This window comes from Bubalus bubalis, chromosome 17 (assembly GCF_019923935.1).
Source record: "Bubalus bubalis isolate 160015118507 breed Murrah chromosome 17, NDDB_SH_1, whole genome shotgun sequence".
Taxonomy (NCBI): Eukaryota; Metazoa; Chordata; class Mammalia; order Artiodactyla; family Bovidae; genus Bubalus; species Bubalus bubalis.
Genome location: NC_059173.1, coordinates 66,334,338 through 66,360,282, shown reverse-complemented (window position 1 = coordinate 66,360,282; position 25,945 = coordinate 66,334,338). Strand labels below are relative to the sequence as shown.

The 25,945-nt window shown below is 40.7% G+C and overlaps 1 protein-coding gene and 1 long non-coding RNA gene across 7 annotated transcripts in view; both read left to right on the top strand.

Annotated features, from left to right (window-relative positions):
- Positions 1-16,392, top strand: part of LOC123330017 — a 52,616-nt gene extending 36,224 nt beyond the window's left edge. The window contains exon 4 of one of the 2 annotated variants that reach the window (XR_006545705.2): positions 14,948-16,392. This is a non-coding gene — a long non-coding RNA (uncharacterized LOC123330017). Of the gene's footprint in view, positions 1-8,672; positions 11,855-14,947 lie in introns of those variants that run through there. The other variant, XR_006545706.2, reaches the window with a different exon arrangement.
- A 5,593-nt stretch (positions 16,393-21,985) lies between these two features.
- GATB (glutamyl-tRNA amidotransferase subunit B) overlaps positions 21,986-25,945 on the top strand; it is a 119,972-nt gene continuing 116,012 nt past the window's right edge. For 3 of the 5 annotated variants that reach the window (XR_006545704.2, XR_003104355.3, XR_006545703.2), the window contains exons 1-2: positions 21,994-22,267; positions 24,479-24,629. Coding sequence is in view for 2 of the 5 variants with exons in the window: in XM_025268173.3 (XP_025123958.2) it covers positions 22,044-22,267; positions 24,479-24,629 (375 nt within the window). In the remaining 3 variants the exon portion in view is untranslated. Of the gene's footprint in view, positions 22,268-24,478; positions 24,630-25,945 lie in introns of all 5 variants that reach the window. The other 2 variants (XM_025268173.3, XM_006072197.4) reach the window with 2 other exon arrangements.

Here is a 25,945-nt window from a genome sequence, read left to right as displayed (position 1 = left end):
CGGCCTAGTCGCATGCATGTGCTTCCTCCAGCTCCATAAATGCATGTGTACATATGGAACAGGGTCGATAATAACTGAATGTCTTGGGAAGTATCTTGCTTGGATTAATGTGTTCTGATAACATTCTGAACATAAATCTAAGTGAAACATTAGAGCAAGAGTAGAAATTATATAATAGCTCTTTTCTAAGGAATAATCTTTTGGGAATAATTTATCTCACTGCTTTCATGGATGCTTAGAATGAAATAGATAATTTTTTATTTACATTTGTTTATTTATGACCAGGCTAGGTCTTAGTTGTAGCTTTCAGGCTCTAGAGTGTGGGCTCAGTAGTTGTGGTACACAGGCTAAGTTGCTCAGTGGCATGTGGAATTTTCCTGGACCAGGGATTGAACCCATGCCCCCTGCATTGGCAGGCAGATTCTTATCCACTGCCCCACCATGGAAGTCCCAGGTAATTTATTTTTATCATAGAATTTGACGTAATACAAACTTAAAGGCACATCCCTTCCCACAAGGTCCATGCTTTTCATTCCAAGATTCTGAAGCTTTGTGTTAAACATGAGGAACATGGCTATGAAGGAAAAGGAGTTGCACTCCTTGCTGTCCTGTGTCCCCTTGTTGACTCCGGGGTCCATAAGACAGGGCTGGAAAGAAACCCACACAACACTAGCAGAGGAGAACACTGGGGGAATCGTACCCTGGTTGGTAACATTTCTGTTTCATGGTCCCATTTCCTATTTATCCTATTTTTTTCCAGCTAGAGACTATCAGCTAATCACAGAGGATCAGAAAGTGTCTCCACATGTGTGTGTATGTGTGTATGCATACACACAAACCCCTTAAATATAAGTTTTTCTGAAAAGCACAAGTAGAGATCACTTAACAAAGAAGGAAGATGAATGCTCATCCTGTTGGCCCTCTTAACCTGGTCCTTCAGTTCTCACAACCTTTCTCTTCACAAGCAGTAGATAGACACAGAAGCACTACGCACACACAAAAACACCACATGTGGACACGGGACACAGCGCACACGTGTCAGCTACAAACTGCCACTTGCCATCTACCTCTACAAGGACCAAATCACAAGCTACTGCAGCTGCTGACTTTCAACAACCCCTGAAAGGAGTTTGGGGCAGGGAACAGAAATGAGGCGCTCTATGTTCTGGGAGAAACTGGCAGGACAGGTCTTCAGTAGTTAGGTATTTTTAGGAGATGATTTTATAAGCCCAATTCTTGTATCTCCTCGTACCTAGAAGAGCACTAAAATCCTTCATGGCGACATCTGCTCCTTGTGACTAGCAGTAACCCTCACCAGACTAGCAGAAACCTTCTGCAAAAAATATCAACTCCCCCTTCACCAAAATCACGTATATACTGTCCTTCCCCTCTACTTCTTTGGAGCAGCTGCTCAGAACTATCTGAGATGCTGTCTCCGGGGTATGGTTCTCGTTTTACCTTAATTTGCAACCCTCACGCTGTGCTTTTTTTTTTTTTTTTCCAGTTGGCACATGATAGAGATCAACTTTTGCTCTTGGAAATACACATATTATTCTGAGATTCAAATACAGCCTTGGCTTTTGTATAATTATCCCAGCGGGAGTTATCTGTCTGTATCAAAAGGTGAAATTTGGTCTAAGCTAATTAAATTTGTTTTCCTTTTATCATTTACATATGTAAAGCGGTATTCCCAAAATACATTTATTGTATTTTTAAGAAAGACTTTTTTTTTTACATACACTTATAAGTTGAAAGTGCTATAGGAAAGGACTTAATTGTCAATAACTATAATTTTTTTCTTCCATGGGAGTTACAGATGTTTTTCAAATTATTTCTGATACAGATTTTTTTTTTCAATTTTTTAGACAGAGAAGGTGCAAGGAATACTGAGTTTTTATTTAAATGACCTGAGACTTGTGCCTTTAAACTTCCAATTAAAGAGCACAGTTTTGCTGCTGAACCTTCTGTAAACCTATCAGTTAAACGCTTGTGTAGTCTGATGGCATGTCACCTCCAGCCTTTGATTTGTAAATTGCAGGCCAAGCTAAAACACTTAAGCAATGCTACTACTTGCCTTAATTTTGAGAACTAGATCATTACAGTTTAGTAATTTAGATAAATCCTGCAGTCTATACTCCTTCCCTCTGTTGAGACCTGTGGAGTAGCCACTCAGGGCCAAATTTCACACATTTTCCTTATAAGAAAATGCCAAAGAAATGTGTGTTGATGGAATTTATGAGGGGCTCATGGCATTCGCTATCTGAAATTACCTTGTCCATCCACTCATTTATGAGTTGTCTCCTCCTGTAAAATGGAAGTTCTGTAAGACCTCGTCTTCTTGAGCCCTACTATGTCTTCAGATCACCGAGTGGAGCTTAACAAATATTTGTTGAATGGATAGATTCATTCACCCATCCACTCCCCAGGTCTTATAAATGAGAAAAATGAAACCTCTGCCTTCGAGAAATTCAGTCTTTCAGAGGAGACACAAACACCTAATGACTACAATACAAGTACACGAGCCTCGGGGAAGGCAGCAAACACTAAATATGACTTTAGAAAATATAAGCTATGTATTGTTTTCAAATATCATATATGTACTATTGTATGAACATGGACATAGCCATTATGTTACCCACCACTGATTGTGCTGTGCTTAATTACTCGGTCATGTCCGACTCTTTGTGACCCCATGGACTGTAGCCCACCAGGCGCCTCTGTCCACGGGCATTCTCCAGGCAAGAAGCGTTGCCATGCCCGCCTCCAGAGGATCTTCCCAACCCAGGGATCAAACCCAGGTCTCCCGCATTGCAGGTAGATTCTTTACCGTCTGAGCCACTGATTATTCAATAAATAGTCACTGGGTACTTGGGCAATGCTACCATCCTTATAATTTAGAATCAAGTCAGAGCATGAAGCTGGCAGTCCCAGGGCAGAGGCAGCTTAGAGTCAAAGGCAAGCCAGGGTAAAGCTGGGGCCGATGAGAGGCTCAGCCAATCTAATCATCGGCTGAGGCGGGCAACTAGTATTGGAATATTTGAAAGTCAGGAGGGGGCAGAATTAGTAATTTCTTTAGCTTTTGAATCAAATGGAAAGGCCATGATGTCTGGAGCTATTCAGGATGCCCATGAAGTCAGGAAGACTGACTAGGAGATAATTTATCCCTCTTCCCCTGGTTGTTTCCCAGTTTCAGGCTTCTACTTTTTAGGACAGAAGCCGAACTTGGCTCAGAGCCCTGACATCAGAATGTCTTCAAATGTTCTCATTCCATCCACCCCTAGCTTAAGAACCTGGGGGATCAGAGACACAGGACTAGAGGTCCTTTAGATAATGAGCCACCTGGTACCAGGACAAGTCATCTCTTCTATTTATTTATTATGTGCAAATTTAATGAAATTACATCTGTGACTTGAGTTGGACTCCAAATGATGACTCAATGCACAGTTGATACAGTTGCTTTGTTGGTTAGCAGTTAATAATGATAATAGTAGCTAATATTCATTGAGTGGTGATCATGTGCCAGGGCTCCCTTCTAGACACTTTCAACTGACTGACCAGTTTAACGTTCAAAATCACCCTATAGCATGGCTACTGTTAATATCCCATCTTACAGATGAGCAAACAGACCCAGAGAGGTTAAGTTCAGTTCAGTTCAGTTCAGTCGCTCAGTCGTGTCCGACTCTTTGTGACTCTTTGCAGCACGCCAGGCCTCCCTGTCCATCACCAACTCCCGGAGTTCACTCAGACTCACGTCCATCGAGTCAGTGATGCCATCCAGCCATCTCATCCTCTGTCGTCCCCTTCTCCTCCTGCCCCCAATCCCTCCCAGCATCAGAGTCTTTTCCTATGAGTCAACTCTTTGCATGAGCTGGCCAAAGTACTGGAGTTTCAGCTTTAGCATCATTCCTTCCAAAGAAATCCCAGGGCTGATCTCCTTCAGAATGGACTGGTTAGATCTCCTTGCAGTCCAAGGGACTCTCAAGAGTCTTCTCACAAGGTTAAATAGTTTGCCCCAAATCACACAACTCATAAATGATAGGATGTGACAGAGAGCACCCACCTGGCTCCAGAACCAGCAAACCCCTAACCACTGAAAACTGCTACCATTTTTTGAACACCAGCTAAGTGCCAGGGGCTTTATATTTAATTTTACCTCATAAGTCTATTTCAGACAGCAACACCGCAAGGTAAGCATTCTTTTTCTTATTTTTCAAAGATACCATGGATAGCCCCAAAAGTTCTGAAATCAGGGTGTGAACCCTGTCTGTCTGTCTCAAAGGCTTCTGCTCCATCCACTGCTCAGAGCTTCTGTGACCTTTCTTTCCATTGACCTTGAATACTATCTTACCCAAGTGTTGTTTTGTCTATGCCTAGTCAAAAATAGCAACAAGTTCTAATTAAGTGTTCATTAGGAGGTCCTGTGTTTCTTTCAGAGAGCCATAATCTTTCACACTAATATACCACCATATATATTTCCAATAATATTCATTTACAAGCCTGTGTGCCTGGAGCCTGTGCTCTACACAAACAGAAGTCATCTTAACAAGGAGCTTGCCCACTGCAACTCAAGGGTGGCCCCCATGCACCATAACTAGAGAAAGCCGCTGAGCACCAACCAAGACCCAGCAAAGTCATAAAGAAGTAAATTTTTAAAAAGATACCAAAGGGTTTTAGTTAAATACAGGGGACTGGCCACTTGTATTTACCATTACTGTTTGAAATTATATAAAAATGACAGAAAATATAAAAACAGAATGTTAACCCACAATAATAAAGATATTGAGAGAGAAGATGATCAATCTAGGAGGCCCAGTATCCGAAGAGGAAGAGCCCTGGGAAGAGAGAATAGACAGAGGAGGATTACCAGAAAAAAATAATTCAAAATTTTTATACACAAACAAAAGACATTTTCAGACTGAGATGATCAGTGGAATGCCCAGCTCAACAGATAAGAAAAGACCCACAATGTTATGAAATTTCAGAATGCTAGGCATAAAGAGAATATCCAAAAAGCATCCAGAGAAAAAAACAGGGGACATAAAAAGACTGAGAAGCAAATGGTATGGCAATTCTCAACAGTAGCATTGAGAACTAGAATAGAACAATGCCTTTAAGAAGTCTAGGGAAGGAGGAAAAAAATTCTGGGGAAAATTATTTATTAAAAATTATACTTGAATTTCAATTTCATCCAAATCATCAATCAAGTAGGAGGTTAGAATGAAGATGCTGTCAGATATGTATTTCAAAATTATTCACTGCCAATATGTCCTTTCTCAAGAAGCTACTAGAAAATGTGCTTTGTCAAAACAAGGAAATAAAGCAGGAAAGAAGAATGAAGAAGGAGAAAGTCCATATTCACAAAGTGAATGGAATCCCCAGGAGGATGATGATAGGATTATTCAGGAAGACATCTGTGTATCAGACCAGGGAGCAACCAGAGAACAAGAGGAGACAGAAGGTACCAGGAGCATGTCTCTAAAACAAAGATGAAATTGATAGACAAAAAGATGTTTGGCTGTCCTGAGATGCAATTTATACTTAAATTAAAAGCTTGGGAATAAATTAGGGATGTGCAAATGTAAGCAAGAAAAAATAATTCAGTAAAATTAAAAAAAAAAAAAATATATATATATATATATAACTACAATATACTACATAACCCAGCTTTGAATCACATTAACCCTGAATATTTCTTGGAAGGACTAATGCTGAAGCTGAAGCTTCAATACTTTGGCCACCTGATATGAAGAGCAGAATCATTGAAAAAGACCCTGATACCGGGAAAGACTGAGGGCAGGAAGAGAAGTGGGTAACAGAGGATGAGGTGGTTGGATGGCATCACTGACTCAATGGACATGAGTTTGAGTAGGCTCCAGGAGATGGTGAAGGACAGGGAAGCCTGGTGTGCTGCAGTCCATGGCGTTACAAAGAAGTGGACATGACTTAGTGACTGAACAACAAAAACAACTCATTATTGACCAGAGATGTATTTTGTTACCCAAAAGTTCTTGACTAGAGATGTGTCAGTTTCGCTTAGATAATAAATTGCCAGCCACAGGCATTAGTTTCTGCAAAAATCCTCTGGTCAATAATGAGTTAACATAATAATGTTATTATAAATCTTGAGTACTGAGTGAATAAAATTATGACGTAATTGTGCTAGAAGAATGGATAAAAAGACCTGGGCGTGATATAGGCATAAACGTCTAAGAGAGGTAAACTTCCATTTTCCATAGTAAAATAAACAGATACTGTGCATGACGAAGGGGCTTCTCTGGTGGCTCAGCGGTAAAGAATCCACCTGCCAATACAGGAGATGCAGGTTCTATCCCTGGGACAAGAAAATCCCCTGGGGAAGGGAACAGCAACCCACTCCAGTATCCTTGCCTGGAAAAACCCATGGACAGAGGAGCCCGGTGGGCTACAGTCCATGGGGTCATGAGAGTTGGATGCAACCTAGTGACTAAACAACAGCAGTAAATGTAAAACAAGAAAATAATTAGCAGCGCAATACTGTTTTTGTCTGAAAATGAAGGTAAATGTTAGGAGAAAGGAGAATTGAAAATAGTCACCTCTAGGAATCAGGAGAAGGAAGATGGCACAGACAGTTTTTTAGAGATTATGACAGAAATGTTTCTGCCCTCCTTCTCTTTTTCCTTGATCATAGAATCCCAATTTTACTCAGGAGAGCAATATGCCACGGTAAAATACCAGGTTCTTCTGTACTCCTGCAACTAGATGTAGCAAAATGGACTTCCTGCTGGCCCGTGAGATGCACGCAGAAGCTATTGTTCTTTCCCTTTTCTTCTTTCTATCTCCTGGACTGCAAACAGGAAAACGGCTGGGGGTTACCGTCCCTAAAGACAGAGAAGCAGGAAGCTGGAAGGAGCTGACGTTCCTGATAACACTGGGAGCTGCCAAACAAGGCCTGGACTAGCGAGCACTAAATAGCTTATACTATGAGGGAAAAAAAGAAAAGCCTTATAAATTTAAAATACTACCATTTGGAAGTTCCTGTTAAATGCAGCTGAATCTAATTCTAAGCAATCTATATACTAAAAGTATGTAGCTGGCTTATTAACCTGTGTATGTGTACCTTGTACAAAAATTAAAATTGAAAGAAGGGATGCAAATGCATAAAGAAAAGAATTACCAAATACCTACTTTTGGAAAAGTTCTTTAGGACTCTGAATATCTACTGATGAATTACTTGTCTGAGATAAAATATATACTGGATGAAACTTATGGTAGATGAGACGTTACGGGAAAAAAAAGACTTGAAGATAAAGTAACAGAAACTGTCCTAATAAAAATGCACAGAGAAAAATGAAAAGGCCCTCAGTAAGCTGTGGGATATCTTTAAGAAGCCTAATATCGATGAAATTGGAGTCCCTGAAGAAGGAGGAAGGAAGAGATGGATAAAAAAAAAATTGAAGAAATAATGGCTAAAAGTTTTCCATATCTGGTGAAACCTATATATCCTTTATTTTAAAATAAAATAAAATTTTATTAAATTTAAAAAATGTATTAAATCGCTCAAATCCAGTGATAAAAAGAAAATTTTAAAATCAGTGTGTGTGTTGGGGGAAGGGAAACATGCTAGATACAAAAGAACAGCAAAGATTACAGACGATTTCTTATTGGACACTATAGAAGTGAGAACACATTGGAATAATATCTACAAAGTAAAAGGAGAAAACCAACAATTGTCAACCTAGAATTCTACCCTGAGACAAATGAAATCAAAGCACAGACTCTTGCAATGCAGCAAAAGCAGAGCTAAGTGGGAAGTTCATAGCAAAACAAGTTCACCTCGGGAAATAAGAAAACTCTCAAAGAACCTAACCTTATGTCTAAAGGAGCTAGAAAAAGAAGAACCAACAAAACCATGACTGGTTCCCAGATTCATAATTTTGGAGTTTCTCTTCTTTAATGCAAGATCTCTTTTGTCCATGCAGAGTGACATCTGGCTATCACACGGCCCTGAATTGGGAGAATGGGATGTGAGGAACCCATGCAGTTATTATGACTCTCCCATACATATGCTCATTTTTCTGTGGAGCTCTCTACTGAGTCACCCATGCCAGAAACCTGTTGATCATCCAATGCCCATGATGATGCAGTTATAATTTCAATGTCTGTAGCTGGAATGACTGAGAGAATGATTTCTTGTTAACAGTGAAAAGAAAAGAAAAAAAAAGGTTCAGAGATGGAACATACGTTCAGGTTGGAAGATGCTGAGATTGTGGACATGTTGATTTCAAGGTGCTGGCAGGGCATCCAGGTGGAGATTTCTAGCAGTCAGTTGGAAATACCACTGTACATGACAGATTGCTGCTCTTGGTTACAGAAATGAAAGCTCAAGAGCTTTTCTGAAGAGTTTAAACTGTGGTTTGACAGGAATCATACTGTTTCTAAGAGGGAAAACACTCAGGAGCATTCGCCTGTGGAGGATAGACCACAGGGAGGAAGGGAAAGAGAGAATCGAGGAGGAGGGGGCATGGCATTTGGAGAATGCTTCTCTGGCCAGTAAAAGGCCAGGCAGCACCAGACACAGTTTTTGTGGTAGATCCTTTACTAGCAGTTCTTCACAACAGGACTTCTTTCTCCTTCTCTGCCTGACGAAATCTCTTCCCTCTCTCCCTATTCCCTGTCCTATCCTATTTTGCTAGCCTGGAGCCCTCTGTGGGAGAAGGCGGCGTGGAAGACAACAGTCTGGCTGTAGAATTTTCACTCTGCTGCATTAGGAAGGCAGACAGTAAGGAAAAGGTTCGCAGGAAAAGTCTTGAGGCTCTGGCTGCCCTTTTTGATTTGTGCATTAATGCTGTGGAGTTGACAGCCTGCTTGCGAGAGGCTGAAGAGATGTGTGTTCTGCACATCTGAAATTTATTCCTTTTGCTCTGGAAGATGGGACACCACATAACAGCCATGAAGAAGTAATTTTGATCCTGCAATGATCTTGGCACCAGTTCCAGAAAGACATATGGACATAATCTTTGGGACATTTGTAGAACCTTCCCTTGAGAAGTGTCTTTGCAGGCTTGGGTTCACTTTAAGACCTATGGCACTCACTTTAGCTTGGGTCTGTTTCTACTTAAGAGATAAAAAGCTAAATTGTATTCCATTGGAAGAACTAAAAATATTAATGTAAGAGCAAGTCATCATTATGACACATATCAATTTCTCACCTCTGAGGCGGTACACAGAAGCAGGGCCCTGGATAATAACCCAGCCATGATTAGGAGAAAAGAGGTCTGGTGGATCTCAGCACACACTGTGAAAATATGAGTTTTCACCATGCTGGGAGCCAGCATCTTCAGCTATAAACTCATAGAGAGGTGACGAACAAAAATGTCTTCTTAGGAATGAAAATGTGCTTAAATGTTATTCTGTAACAAGCTATTCTGAAAATCTAGGACCCTACATACCAGGTATATTTAAGGTATATTTATTCATATATTATATTAATATATTTATTTCTCACTGGAACAGATTTCAATCTATATACATTTTTATTTTAAAATAGATGAGATAGCATAATAAATCCAGCTAAGTTTCCCCTAAGTTTCTGTGTGGGTTTAGAAAGTAGCCACTTACTCAATTTAAACTTCATTTATGGCCTTCATTTAATACTAGTCCTTTTTTTCCTTGATAAGTCTAATGCGGTGATAGAAGAAACTCAGAAAATATCAAAGCTCAGCCCTATGGAAAATGACCACACCTGCCCCAAAAGTCACCCCTTAAAACTAGCTCCCAGAAGAATGCCAGTTAAGAGGTCTGCTGGGAGCCAATTTTTATTCATTTACTAGTGTTTTGTGAATCCCCTTTGAGAAAATTCTTCGGAGTTGTACTACTGGGAAAAGGAGAAAGAGACAAACTGCAGAGACAGACACTCCCTGGGGTATGAGGTCTCCTTTGCTCCATGGTTTTCCCCCAAGGAAACACTCAGAATCACCTTGCTAAAAAAAATTGACTTGGCTAATGGCCAGCTTTAAAGGACAGGTTTTTGGTGGGTTTTTTTGTTTGTTTTGTTTTGTTTCAGTGGTCACTACACTATCAAGATCTAAGTAAATGACTGTTCTATGAACCTTGGCTGAGAAAAATGAGTGACCACAAACTCTCCTGTATTCCTTCTCATCATGGTTATATGTGAAGTCAGTCTTATAGAATCTGATGATAGATCCAGAGACTTATAGATCTTAAAAAGTCTCAAGAAGTCACCTGGTCCAGCCTCCTGATGCTCAAGGTTTGTGAATAGCATATTGCAGGGATGCTGGGACACCAGCTGGCTATCAGGACTTCAGATGATGTTTGGGAATGCATGAACAAAATCCCCCCCCACCCACATCTGAGAAAGAATGGAGGGATATGTGTTCAACATGTCTATAGCTTTCTTTTTGTGGCTGGAAACAAGACGGCCAATGGGTCCTTAGTTTTATCCAAGTAGGACAAACTTGTTTTCTTTGTTCTGGTCCAAACAAATAAATCAGGAAAGGGCTCTGATTGATCTTACTTTAGTCAGATATTTCCTTCCTTCAGGACCCAAGAAACCATAGCTCTGTGTGTGTGTGTGTGTGCGCGCGCAGGTGCTCATGTGTGTATGTACACAATAACCCTGGCTTGATGGGTATGTAACTTGTACAGTGCCATAGGGACTTTTGCCTAGAAAGATCTCATGCTTGGCTAAAAGTTTTGCTATTGCCACCTAGAAATCCTCAGTAATATTTAGACAGTGGATTCTGAATTTTAATTTTGCACTGGACCCCATCAATTATGTAGCCAACTATAGCATGGAGTCCTGGCTCAACTTGTAAATACTGAACCAGGTCACAGGGATGGTATGGGTGAAGAGGAAACAATTCCTAGGATCAGTGGGTAGATGGTGGCCCGTACAGCTAGCACAGTTCCAAGAACTGAAAGGACATGAAACATGAAAGACAAGGTCCTTGCCCTCAAAAATCTCAGTCTAGTAAGACAGATTCTCTTTTTGAAAAGTTGTTTCTGCAATATCCACATAGCCAAATGAATATATTTATCTTGAGTGCTAATGGGAACATCTAAATGCTGTAGGAAAGTGGAGGCGTCTCAAGAAATTAAAATAGAACTACCATATGATCCAGTAATTCCACTTCTGGGTACATAGCCAAAGGAAACAAAATTGCTATCTTGAAAAGATATCTGTTCTATGTCTATTGCAGCACACAATAGCCAATGTATAGAAACAACCTAAGCATGTATGTGTGTATACACACACACACAAACACACATACACACACACATATATATAGAGAGAGTTTATATATGAATAATACTAGATGGAATATTATTACTTTTTAAAAAGAAAATCCTGTCATTTGTGACCATATGGGTGAAACTGAAGGATAGAGAAAGACAAATACTGCACAGTATCACTTATATGTGGAATCTTAAAAAAAAAAAAAAAAAAGGTTGAACTCAGAAACAAAGAGTAAAGAGGTGGTTGTCAAGGTCATTGGGGGTGGAGGAAATAGAAGAAGTAGGAAAAAGGGTACAAACTTTCAGTTGTAAGATGAATAAAGTCTGAGGATCTAATGTATAGCCTGGAAACTCTAGTTGACAACACTGTTCTGTGTAATCAAAATCTGCTAAGAGTGTAGAACTTAAATGTTCTCACCCCTCCCAAAAAAAGGTAAATATGTGAGATGATACACATGTTAATGAACTCAGTTATGAGAATTCCTTCACAATGTATCTGTATACCACATCATCGTTTGTGCGTGTGTGTTTGTGTGTATGTGTGTGCTCAGTCAATGGCACCCCACTCCAGTACTCTTGCCTGGAAAATCCCATGGACGGAGGAGTCTGGTAGGCTGCAGTCCATGAGGTCGCTAAGAGTCGGACAGGACGGAGCGACTTCACTTTCACTTTTCACTTTCATGCATTGGAGAAGGAAATGGCAACCCACTCCAGTATTCTTGCCTGGAGAATCCCAGGGACAGGGGAGCCTGGTGGGCTGCCGTCTATTGGGTCGCACAGAGTTGGACACAACTGAAGCGACTTAGCAGCAGCAGCAGCAGCAGCAGTGTGCTCAGTCAACTCAGTTGTATCCAACTCTCTGTGACCCTCTGGACTGTAGCCTTCCACACTTTTCTGTCCATGGAATTTTCCAGGCAAGAATACAGGGGTGGGTTGTCATTTCCTACTGCAAGGTATCTTTCTGGCCAAGGGATCAAACCTTCATCTTTTGCATTGGCAGGCGGATTCTTTACCACTGAGCCACTTGGAAATCATCATATTGTACCCTTTAAATATCTTATAATTTTACTTGTCAATTATACCTCAATAAAGCTAAAAAAATGTAAGTAAAGAAAATATATGGAGAATGCCCATCTTTGCCTTCAATATCACAAAGAATAATTTTTATAAAACTGTAAGCTAGTCTGTGACTACAGATGGAAATAAAGAGTCTCTTGTACAATGAGTGATACCATTCTAGCAACAGTCATTATTATAGTCTGTTAAAAATATTTTCTCTACCAAATATATATGCACCCTAGTGTTCATAGCAGGAATATGATATTTATAGTAGCAGAGACATGGAAGCAACCTAAATGTCCATTAACAAATGAATAGATAAAGACAATGTGGTAGGTTTTTTTATATACAGTGAAATACTACTTAGCCATAAAAAAGAATGAAATAGTATCATTTGCAGCTAGACACAGACCTGAAGATTATCATGCTAAGTGAAGTAAGTCAGAGAAAGACAAATATCATATGATATAACTCATATGTGGAATGATACAAATGTAGAAAAATGATACAAATCAAATCAAAATAAACTTATTTGCAAGACAGAAACAGTCTTAAAGACATAGATAACAAACATACAGTTACCAAAGGGGATAGGGGCATGGAGGGATAAATTAGGAGTTTGGGATTAGTGGGATTAACAGATATACACTAATATATAGATAAACAACAAGGACTTCGTGTACAGCACAAGGAACTATATTCAATATTTTGTAATAAACTATAATGGAAAACAATCTGAAAAAATTCTTTATACCAAGATCCATGAAGAATAGGACAAAGTAAGACCTGGAATGGTGCCTGTTGCCTAGTAAGGCTATAGATGAATGAAGTGAAAGTGAAAGTCACTCGGCTATGTCCGACTTTTTGTGATCCCATGGACTACACAGTCCATGGAACTCTTCAGGCCAGAATACTGGAGTCGGTAGCTATTCTCTCCTAAAGGGGATCTTCCCAACACAGGGACCGAACCCTGGTCTCCTGCATTGCAGGTGGATTCTTTACCAGCTGAGCTACCAGGGAACTTAGGTGGATATAAATAGAAGGTAGTTGAAGAATAAAAGGAAGGAATGAAGGAAGGAGGGAAGTGATTTGGCCATGCTGTGGTTTTCAAGGTAGACAGGTTGTCCAGGAAGATGATGGGTGGAAACCATAAAAATAAAACACAAGCCATACCTAGAGCAATAAATTGTGTGAAATGTTAATTGGGTTTTACTCTCAGAACTCTTCCTTTCATTATTCTGTTTAACACCAAACATTAAAAATTTAATCAGAAAATTCCATCTGGCCAACAATTTTAATTTATGAAATTCCTTTTGCTTCTGAAAATTAAAAGCAATCCTCTGAGTGAATTGAGAATTCTAAGAGAGCCCCAAACAGCCCTGAACAAAGACTCTGGAGTGTCATTTCCTTTTATATTGTAACATCTTTGAGTCACTTGCAATCTATAAATAAACTTGTATTTTACAGGAATGCCTCTACAAAAAGCAGCAGCATGCTGGAATTCAATACACAAGGCTATTTTTAAAAGTGTTTTGATTTTTAAAAATTAATTATAGACCCTAGATAACACAGGAGTTAGAATTTGGCTTACTACAAGTTTTATGTTGCTTAACAGTCTTTAAAACAATTCTTCTACATCTGTGCTTTATTTTAAGGGCACATTAATATTACTTGAAGATTTCATTGATTATGCTTGTCCTCTTCTACAGCAGGAAAATTGGGATCACTGATATTCTGAAATCAGTAAACAATGCTGTTTACCTTTAAATACACATACATACATAAATATATATATAAATATAAATATATATATATATATATACATACACTTGGCGTTCCTGTTTTTAGATCTCCTTGGTTTCCTGGTGTAAAATAAGGAGCTGTCTGATACCAAAATGAATCATTGATACAAAAGTTGTTCCCTTAAAAACATACAAGAGAAAAGCAAGGAAAATTTTGAAGCAATGTTCATTTTGGCAGGAAGGCGTGTTCAACTGTAAACTTTTGAAGAAATAGCATTATTAAATAATGAAAACTTTTGGCCTAAATATATTCCTCCAATTGAACTCGTTAATCGATTCCACATCAGAGGATAACAGAGAAGAGTTCTTGACATAGAGGCTACTTTGATGAAACCAAATGCCTGGGAAATATTATAGTCTTTATCTTACATCAAAAGGCATAGACAGGGCTTCCCTAGTGGTCCAGTGGTTAAGAATCCACCTGCCAATGCAGGGGACATGGGTTCAATCTCTGGTCTGTGAAGATCCCACATGCTGAGGAACGACTAAGCCCATGCACCACGACTACTAAAGCCCAGACTACAGTCCCTGCTCTGCAACAACAGAAACCACCGCAGGGAGAAGCCCATCCACAGCTGGAGAGTAGCCCCACTTACCATAACTAGAGCAAGCCGTGTACAGCAACGAAGACCCGGCATGGCCAAGAGCGAGCAAATACACCTTTCTTAAAAAAGACATAGATAGTATAATATAGAAGTTGTAGAATTTGAAAATTTTAGACCTCAGAAAATAAACGTTAACTGCTCTTTCAAGAAAATGGGCTTAGAATGGGTATAGGAAGAAAGGTATTTCTGCCTCTGTCTTGATTAACAAAGATTAAATGTCTATGCCGTATCTGTGTTTTTCCCTAGATAAACAATCCATGGGTGGTTTTCTCCTAGGAATCCCTTTGAAGAGAAGTAGACATCAGCCAAAGTCACCAGAGGCAGGACAGGACCTCAGTTCCATGACTCATGTCACAGAAGCTGATTTCCTTAATTTGGCCTGTCTTGCCACATTACACTTCAGACAGAGTGAAGATTACAACTTCCAAGCTTGTTGTTTCTTGACAATGGAAAATAAATAGCAACATTTTTTTTTTTTGAAAGAAGAGAGAATAAACACGTTTGATTCAATGGTGCCATAGAAATCCAACAAAAATACAGACTCAATTTTATTTTTCAATTCCATGGACAACAAGTATTAACTGACACAGTGAGAAACACAGTTCGTGTGGTCTGTTACACAATAGAACCCATGCAAAGGGATATTATCACTTCGAAATAAGTGGCACCTTAGATCTCTCTTGGGCAAAGAGAACAGAAGGGTGTAAGGCTAAGGCTAGATGGAATTTCTAGAAAGACATAATAAACAATGTAAGCCAACAGCAAAATACTCTTGGTCTTCCTTTGGGGAAGCGAGCTACTATTCCAGTAAACAGAATTGCTGTCAGAGAGGCGGTTATATAGCTGCTCGTGTCCTCCTGTCATAGACCCCAAGCAAAAGGCCCCAGGCATCTAAAATGGTCGCTGAGCTTGAGAACTGAGCAAGATGAAGTATTTCTTTCCTAAACTCACGCTTCTTCATTTTGACATCTGCTCTGGACACAAAACTCAGAGAGATTGTGCAATGTCAAACCAACCCTCATAAATTGTGAGGACACTTCATGGATTGTGTGTTTCAGTGTGGCAAGTAGAAGGGAATGCATTTCGTTAATAAATCTATATAAAATTTTAAAAGTCACAGGCTCTGAATCATGGCAAAATATTTCCCAGAGACACTTTTCCGATGTACTATGGCAGCCCAAATAAAGACGAAAGCCTTAGAGAATATTGGGCTAGATGGGCCCTTGTTATTTGCAAGCATGGCATTTTATATAATCTTACTTTTCCATGTCTTTTGAAAAATACAGTATCCAGTCCTTTTCTTAACATCATTTCTTTCCATTATTACTACGTGCGAAAGGGGGTGAAAATGCCTTTCAGCAGGAAAACTGGTCTAAGTGTAGAATCAACATCAACATGAAATCATTGTTGAGTCAAGTTATCAAATCTTATTTGTGAATTAGAATCTAGAGTCGGACTCCAACGAGGCATGAATAACGTCTGTGCTGGTCTTTCCCTCTCTAATTAGTATTCATGAATTGCTGGGCATTTTTTGCTGTCTCTCTCTTTGCATTTATCTCAGTCATTGTATCATTTGATTGCTAATGTGTTTGAATTGAGCCGCTTGATTTTAATTCAATCTGGCACCTCTTCATGGAGTACTAAATTTCCTTTCAACGGCCATACGTTGAACTGCAGGGATCCCTGAAAGCTCCGCCACCAAGAAGGTTTCAGCCTTTACTGCTTCGTGCAGCCCATCCACTCTTGGTTCAAGGGCAGCCTAGATACTGAGATTCCAGCCCGGATACTCACAGGCAATGACACCGGTTACCTGGCAGGATGGGCAAGATAAACCTGTTCTCTTCTGTACCGCCTTGCGGATTCTGATACATCCTCCCTTCCTATCAAGTAGGGGTTCACCTACCGAGGGAAAAGTGTCATCAGAGTTTGTGCATCTTGGTGGCATAGCTCTGTTCCATAATTGTACTCCTCGAAATCTTTGGACTTAAAATTGAGAGACCCAGCTCTCATCCAAAAACATCATCTGTTTGAAACCTAAAAGCTTTTGATCATTATATGTGCATGATCCTAAAATAAGATACTGCTTAGAAGTGTGTGTGTACAAACTCTATAATTTTAAAGACCAAATACCCAATTTCAAAACACAACAGACAGAGCTTCTCAGTGCATAGCGGGAATCTGAGCACATAGCTTCCAGGCATGCTGAGTTTCACAGGTTCTACTGCCCATTACTAGCAGCTCAGGAGTATCTTCTTTCAAGCAAGCTGTGTCAGGGGCATGTCGAAAGGGGGAGTTTCTTTCTTACATATAATTCCTGACTGCTTCTAAGATTAGTCAGATTTCTAGAAAAGCAAAAGCCTGAGAAAACAGCACACCATCCCTTGAGACCATCTAGAAGAAGGAGGGGCGTGGAGAGATGACAGTTCATGGACCAGACGTGGCTCATGGTGGTGATGCCCTGGTCCCATCTTCCCCAGACAATACTTCATTTCTACTAAGACACTGGACAGGATGTTCTATTTCCCTTCTTTGGAAGGAAGAAAAAGTTATAGATTTCTTTGCTCAGAGCAATCTTCCAGAAAAAGCAATTGTTCCCTCCACATCACCAGAATCAAGACTTAAGGGTAAAAATAAGGGGAAACAAATCCTGTTCTCTCAATTTCCCAGCATGCACGTGTTCTCAGCATTTTTCTCCCCCTAATGACACTCAACTGGGACCTATAAGGTGGTTTTTCTAAAAAGAAATTTTGTTTTCAAAATGCTTAAAAAAAAAACTGGACTTCCTCTAGTGCCCACGTACTTCCAACATGAAAATGATGCTGTCAGATTTTCTCATCTGTACGTCATCTGCAGCATACCTTTTATTCCTTAGAGAATTTATCCTGACCTTCCTGCCTCCCTACATGATGTAACATTCAAGACAGTAGGCTGGCTGTTATAACTGTAGAACAGATAGAAACTAGCAGTTGCACAGAGGAACTAAATGCACAACCGTGTTTAAAAATACTCAGATAGCCATCCACGCCCAGTCTGTTAGGCTGCAAGGGGCATTTTGTTTTTCAGTCTGCTAGATACCTTTAAAATGCTGCCTTTGTTTCCACAAAAGTCATTAGTCAAATAAAAGGTGCTGCTGCTGCTAAGTCGCTTCAGTCGTGTCCGACTCTGTGCGACCCCATAGACGGAAGCCCACCAGGCTCCGCTGTCCCTGGGATGATTCTCCAGGCAAGAACACTGGAGTGGGTTGTCCTCTCCTTCTCCAATGCATGAAAGCGAAAAGTGAAAGTGAAGTCCCTCTGTCGTGTCCAACTCTTAGCGACCCCATGGACTGCAGCCTACCAGGCCCCTCCGTCCATGGGATTTTCCAGGCAAGAGAACTAGAGTGGAGTGCCATTGCCTTCTCTGAATAAAAGGTGAGTTAACACAATTTTCAGATTCAGAATTATATTCAAGTCAATTTTGAGGTAGACTGCCATGATACATTATTCAAATGAATCCTTTTAATTTTACTTGAAATTTCAATGTTTCCATTAAAATTGTTTACTTCGTTTTTAAAAAAATGGAAACAGCCATCTGTGTCATTCCCTCACATTGTACCCATGTTGCTGAAGAAGTTATAAACCCTAGAATATTGTTTCTATACATCATTTCCTCCATTTCAATCCAGCGAAAGAAGGAGAAGGAAAGTGCAATTAAATACCACTTAGATTTGAGGGAGAAATTATTTGTGTTTGGAAATCAATGTGTTTTCTACAGATACCTGAGGATTTTGAGGCAAGCACAGAGGTAAGCCAGTCTGTTCCAACTCTGATGTTCAGACTCTCTCAAGAATACTAAACAAAACCAAGCATGTTATTTTAGATATATTTCCTAACCATTGCCGTTTAGAAGTAACAACTTGAAATCCTGTCCTGGCTTACATGTCTTTTCAAGAACCTGTTTTAAATTTATTTGTACTGTGTCAATTATGTGAATAAAATAAGCTGAGAGGCTCTCCCAAAGAAAAGGTTTTTGCTAGGAACCCTGTCCTAGGAACCTTCTGAGCTTCTTGAAAATGAAAACCTCCATGTCTTCCAGATGACAGCCACCTTTTCGGTGAAACCAAAATAGCTCTCTCAGCTTGAGAGCTGTCAGTAAGAGTTCTGACAGATATCAGAGTTGGCATGCAGGAGGAACACATGAGAAACGGTCCCATAGTAGGAAGTTTGGTGGGAGCCCCTGACTAGACAGGAGGAAAAACAATGCACTCCTAGGCACCAGACCACGCACAAGGGCACCAGGGGCGCTGCTGGTGATGATAATCTGCGGGGAGAAGGGAGCCATCAGCTCCTGCGGCATTTTCAAAGGGCTGCGTCTTACACATCAAGCTGGAAGGTCTCCATTTGTTGAAGGGATCAAATATGTGCCTAGGATTTTCTCTCCCTCTAGTGGTGGGGCTTGCTCCTTGGAAGAAAAGCTGTGACCAACCTAGACAGCATATTAAAAAGCAGAGACATTAGCCAAAAATGTCCATCTAGTCAAAGTTATGGTTTTTCCAGGGGTCATGTATGCATGAGTTGGACTATAAAGAAAGCTGAGCACCAAAACACTGATGCTTTTGAGCTGTGGTGTTGGAGAAGACTCTTGAGAGTCTCTTGGACTGCAAGGAGATCCAACCAGTCTATCCTAAAGGAAATCAGTCCTGAATATTCATTGGAAGGACTGATGCTGAAGCGGAAACTCCAATACTATGGCCACCTGACGTGAAGAACTGACTCATTGGAAAACACCCTGATGCTGGGAAAGATTGAAGGTGGGAGGAGAAAGGGATGACAGATGATGAGATGGTTGGATGGCATCACCGACACGATGAACATGAGTTTGAGTAAGCTCCAGGAGTTGGTGATGGACAGGGAGGCCTGATGTGCTGCAGTCCATGGGGTTGCAAAGAGTCGGACACGACTGAGCAACTGAACTGACTGAATGGTGGGGCAGAATATGCTATTACTGCACAATATTACCTCATAAACAAAGATGAATTTCCATTAGAGCACATTTTGCCCATGAAATAAGGATTTTTATTAGGTGTGTTGCTCTCTTACAGAGGTTTCCAAACACCCCCAAACCTTTCACCCTTGGGAATGAATTGCCTCCTAAGCAGGCTAATTTCCAGTGGGAAGGTGGCAATGGTCTCCCGCTCCTTCTGGCTAAAGGATGCCCATTCTCTCTTCTGAGATACAGGATGCTCCCTCTCCTCTGCAGTCCTATCAAAGATGGAGCCACGATGTGACCAGAGACAACTCCCTTGACCCTGAGGCTGGGCCAGGTAAACCTGATGGCTGAGTAAGAAAGAGAAGGCAAGCTTACCCACAGCAAGGTGGGAAACTCAGAGGAGACATACTAGTAAAGGCTCTAAAGAGTGATCTGAACCTGATAGAGCCATAATTGACTAGAGGTAAATTCTGGAACCAATCTCTACTTCTACTTTACAGTTTCTGTCATTTCTCTCCTTTTCGGTCATATGAAAATACTTCTGGTATAGCAACTTGGATCAGTGATAGCAGATGAAAAAATAAAAAGGATAGAAAAATTAAATAATTTTAATGAAAATAATTAAAGCTGCCTACCTGGTTGGAATAAATTGCATACTATTATAACTGTACAATAGTATTAATGGAAATAGACCATAGGTTACAGATGTCTAATCAACAGGTTGGGCCTCCCAGGTGACGCAGTGGTAAGGAATTCTCCTGCCAACGTGAGAGACTCAGATTTAATCCCTGGGTGGGGAAGATCCCCTGGAGTAGAAAATGGCAACTCACTCCAGAATTCTTGCCTGGAAAATTCCATGGACAGATGAGTCTGGTGGGTTATAGTCTATGGGGTCGAAAAGAGTCGGACACTACTGAGCTCACACGTACACAATCAACAGGTTATTGATCAATAACTGCAAATCTATCCATGTGACATATATGAAGTATGCAGCTTTTCCCCCTGCTCAATATTCAGTTAGGCATCAATGATGCTTACTTGATTTCTCCTCTTATACGTCTCCAAGGCAACCAAAGTCATATTTTCTGACAAACCTGTTTCTTTTCTGATTTCTTTATCTCAGTGAGTAACTTCATCAGCCATCCAGTTGTATAAAGCCAGAAATTCAGAAGGTACTTGACTCTCCCCTAGGCTTCCACCATTATATTTAATCCAATACCAAGTCCTCCAATCTTATTTTCCTAATCTATCTCACAGAGGTCAATTTCTCTCTGCCTCCTCCATCACACTATTTCATCATCTCCTTCCCACACAACTACTACTCTGAAGGGCATGTACTCCAGTCTTTTGTCAAATGCATTCTTCACACACCACTCCTTCAATCAACAAGCATTTCTGAAAGACCTACTTTTTACTTTGGTAATACTGTGTTGAATAAGGCAGACCAATTTCCCATTCTCAAGGAGCTTGTGGAGATGGAAGATAAACATCAGATAGTCACGAGCACTATATGGAGTATTAATATAGGGTGATCTAACAGAGAATGGTGAAATAGCTATTCTAAACTGTATGTTCAAATACAAGAAATCAGTAGGCGTTTCAAGAAGGGGATGCATTTTGAAGAAGGAAAAAAAAAAAAAAAAAAAAAAAAGAAGTCCACTGGGATGATGGTATCTGCTATCAAGGCTTCCGTAAGGAAAGTATTTTCAAACACTGGCCAAGATTAAAAAGAAAAATTTTTAATGTTCCTGAGGTTTCAATGTAGGTCTGTCTATCTCCCAAGAACCTCTGCTGAAATATTGTCCTTATGGTCTATGTGAAAGCATCCTATTTTTAACTTATCTGTATGTCTAGTCTACCAAGAACGTAAGTTCCGTGAACATAGTGGCTTTATCTGCCTTGATCATTGCTGAATCCCCCGTGTCTAAGAATCATGCCGAGCATATTGGCATGCAAATAATTATTTCTTGCAGTTATGCATACACTGGTGTCTGAAGTGGAAAAGGAAGCAGAAAAAAGAACTGAGTTAGGCGGTTCAGAAAGTCTTTACGGAGATGTCAAGGTCATTTACTGCAGCCCGACAGGTTAACTGGTATATAAAATCCCAGCCAGGTTTCTCAGCTTTAGATCTCTGGCACCGCCTGCTCTCTCTCACACGTGCTTACAGCTACAAACCTCCCCAACTCCCCGCTAGGAGGAGTCACACCTTCCGACCCAGAAACCCTGCCATTCTCCCGGCTATTTCTGCTTCCCGCCCCCTCTTCGCCCGGTTCCCGAAGCCTTCCGGTCGCAGTGCTCTCTGGTAATAGTAGTGTTCCGGTCCGAGTCTAGAGTGGTTTATCTAATTTCTTAGAACTACGTTTCCCAGAGAGCCATGCAGCAGAGGGAGGCTGTGTCACCTGACCAGGACTCTGGAGAGACAATGGCGGCGCCCATGTTGCGCTGGTGCTGTCCTGGAAGGCGTTTTGCTTTCGCCCGGGTTGGCTGCGGTTCTTGCCACAGAAGAGGGCCTCCGACTGGGTCCACGTCCAACGGGAAAAGAGGGCAGAGCTCAGTGGCTCAGCAGCCCCACATCACAGCCCAGAAGCCGAGAAAAGGGTATACTATTTCATACCAGTATTGCCCACTTAAGTTGAGGTAGAACTGCGGAACTTGGGAGATGATGGCCACTACAGACTTCCCTGGTGGCTCAGACGGTGAACCGTCTGCCTACAATGCGGGAGTCCCGGGTTCGATCCCTGGGGCGGGAAGATCCCCTGGAGAAGGAAATGGCAACCCACTCCAGTATTCTTGCCTGGAGATTCCCATGGATAGAGGAGCCTGGTGGGCTGCAGTCCATGGGGTCGCAAAGAGTCGGACACGACTGAGAAATTTCAATTTAAAGCCCAGCCTTAAGTCTGGACGTTTTGGTGGGCGGGAACGTGTTGGGCTGTATGGGGCTGTATGTTGCAGCCCTGAAACCTAAATAAAGACAGGAAACTGGCGGTCTTATCAGTCCCTACCCCACATGTAAACCACTGTCTTCAGATAGCCTTATTTGGGTAATTTGAGAGTGTAAAATAGCAAATTTTTTTTAGATGCTTCACAGACAGAAGAGTGGTTCAGTCACCTTAACTAGTAGTCAGCCCGGTATCAATAGAAGTGGGATCTTATTTAGCTGACATGTATTTAGCACAACTACGGGCCAGCAGTGTTTTAATAGTAAAAAGGAGCCTTTACCTACAAGTTCTGGATGGGTGGCTTAGAGTTAGAAAACACCACCTATCTGTGGAGGCCTTTCACGTTGAACGTGTGTGTGTGTGTGTGTGTAGACCTAGGAAGATGCAGCCGGTATGAGATCTTCCCTTTGGTTGTGTAGAGACTGTTGGTTATTTTGCTCAATGTCCTCTGAACAGCTGCTTATATTTCACTATATAAGACCTAAATGATTTCTTTTTAAGAGCAGAAACATAAGGCATGTGTCAAATATTCATTTTTTCCTTTGAGATAGGTTGCTGTTATTTTTGCTTTTCTTTTTTAACAGAGGGGGAAATGTCCAGAAGCACTGGTTCTGTTCTTTTCATTAAATTAGGTTGTTTCACTGTGAAAAGTGAATGAAAAGTTTTTTCGCTTATGTAATGAAACTGCAAAAAAACATTGAGTAAGGTTTTAGTGAATGCAGATTTCTGATGACTTCTTAGTTTAATTCCTCTCAATTATAGTTTGTGATTGCAAGCTTTAAAATTCCTTAAAAATAAGGAATTCACCAGTACTATAAGTACAGAACTTCATGTGTTGAAATGATTGAAACAAAACCAAATGCATGTAAATAAAAATTTTGATAATAGAGAAAATTGCTTGAGAGAAGAGCAGAATAGGAACAGACAGAATATGGAGAGCGCATGTGTATACCAGACCATCTGCAGATTGCCCAGGATACATGGGGTTGATAATAACCCATGGAATAAGCACACTTAGATGAACCTAGGGAGACCTGTGTATGGGATGTTCATACAGACCCAGCAGAGTAGGAGTGACCAGATAAGAGATTATTGTAGCATTTAAACTGCACTATTGCAGCTTCTTGGGTTTGGTAGCAATTAAGTTTAAAACATGTAAAGGAACCTGACACTAAATGTCTGGAATTTAAAGTGATTTGGGGAACCAGGGAAAAAAAAAAAAGCCACTTGTGATGATTTAATGTTTTCCTTTGTGCAGAATTCCGAAGATCATCATTTAGTAGTAATCCATTTTATCTGTATCACCATGGTTACTTTACTTGCAAACCATTGTTAGAAAATGAATTCAAAACATGACTGATAATTTCCCTTCCTTTTTAAATAATGAGATGTACAACTATTTATTTACCATTAATTCTCTAGTAGTAAAATCCTGTTTCCATTAATTCTAAAAATGTTCACAAAATCAGCTTTCTCTATGTACTGATTAACTGACAAAGGACAGTTAATTTAGAAAATGGTGCTTCTCATTCAAGTCAGCCAAGCAGTCTCCACCTGATAACCATTTCTCAATTGTTTTCAGATGCCATATCGTTCCTTTCTGTTACCTGGTTTGCACAGTGAACTCTTCTTATGCCATGTTATAAATGAATCTTGCTTTGCCAGTCTTCTTGGTGTTCATTTTGCATTGCTTTTAATTTAGTCACCCAATACAATGTAACACATTTTTTAAAGTAGAATATACAGTTTTAATAAGTTAAAAGCACAAGTAGGAAGTATTAGTAACATTTGCAGGTTAAGTTCATAGAAACTCACTCATGGTAATAGATCGAACCTAATGACTTCTTAACCATTATGTTCTCCTCCTTAGTGAACGAGAATGGGCCGCGGTGGTAGGATTGGAAATTCATGCCCAGATTGCCTCCAACTCCAAACTCTTTTCTGGATCTCAAGTCTGCTTTGCAGCTCCTCCCAATTCTTTGGTATCTTTTTTTGATGCATCTCTACCTGGAACTTTGCCGGTAAGGTTTTTATTTAATGCTGTTTTCATTTGCAAAATGGTCATCCTTCACTGATAACTCTTAGGAAATACTTGTTTAGGAAACTTTGAATGGAGTGGGATGGACTAAATGTTTTCTAAAGACTCATCTCTGAATTCTAAGCGTAAACGTCATCCGTTTGTTCATACATTCATGCACTCATCTCACACACAGTTTAGAATGTCTGCTGAATACTAGAATGTCTGTGCTATGAACTGAAATAGAAAGATGAGCAACTATTTTTGTCTTTGAGAAGTTCAAAGGTGCGTTGGGGAGATGTGTCTTGTGTGAGTACTGTGTGGTTATTCCTGTGAAGGTCATAAGCACAGTTTAGCTTTGGATCCCCGAGGAGGGATACCTAATTCAGTATGAGGACTGTTGTGAGAAATTAGGGAAGGGGTGTGGTTCGTTAAGGAAAGGTCGTTGGGGGAGGTGGTGTCCCAGCTAGCTGAGAAGCCAGGTCGGAGTCAGGCAGGTACCTGGGGAAGGAGGAGAAGTCTGGCCAATGGAAGCAGCATATGTCACGTGATGTTACAGTGTAAGGTTCATAATGATTGTGGTTTTGAAAGTTAAGAAGGGCTCAGTAACACAGAAAAAGTCAACCATATGATGCTTTGAGTTAATCACTGATCTGTCTGCTCCTTTTCACTAAAACCCAAGGAATGACTGGGTCCAGGGTACTCATCAGCAAGATTTTTAACATGTATTTCCGTATAGGTGGTTTAATTTTTGAAGAAAAGGATGGAAGGAACAGTGTGAATATTTGGGTTAATACTTGGCTCATAGTCTGTCCAGGACACACATTATCAGCTGGATGTGGGGTTTCCTGCCAGCCTTTCAGGGAAAGTGTATCTGATGGTGATGGGAGGAGGGAGTGGTTGTCCTGAGTGAATTCCATGCTCTCTAACATTTAAATACACATGAAAACTGGTTAAACCGAACTCTGGCAGGAGTGCAGGGGCAGAAGTTTACTTTTCCCAGAGTCATGGCCCAGAGGAGAAGGTCATGGGCAGCTGCTTCAGTGTACCTGCTGAACTCAGGGTTTCGGTTGTACTGGGGCAGCGTGTGTGTCTTGGAATAGTTCCTTACTTGCACTTAGTCCTGGACCACCCCTATGCTTGTAAACCATATCTAGCTGCTGCTGCTGCTGCTAAGTCGCTTCAGTTGTGTCCGACTCTGTGACCCCATAGACGGCACCCCACCAGGCTCCGCCGTCCCTGGGATTCTCCAGGCAAGAATACTGGAGTGGGTTGCCATTTCCTTCTCCAGTGCATGAAAGTGAAAAGTGCAAGTGAAGT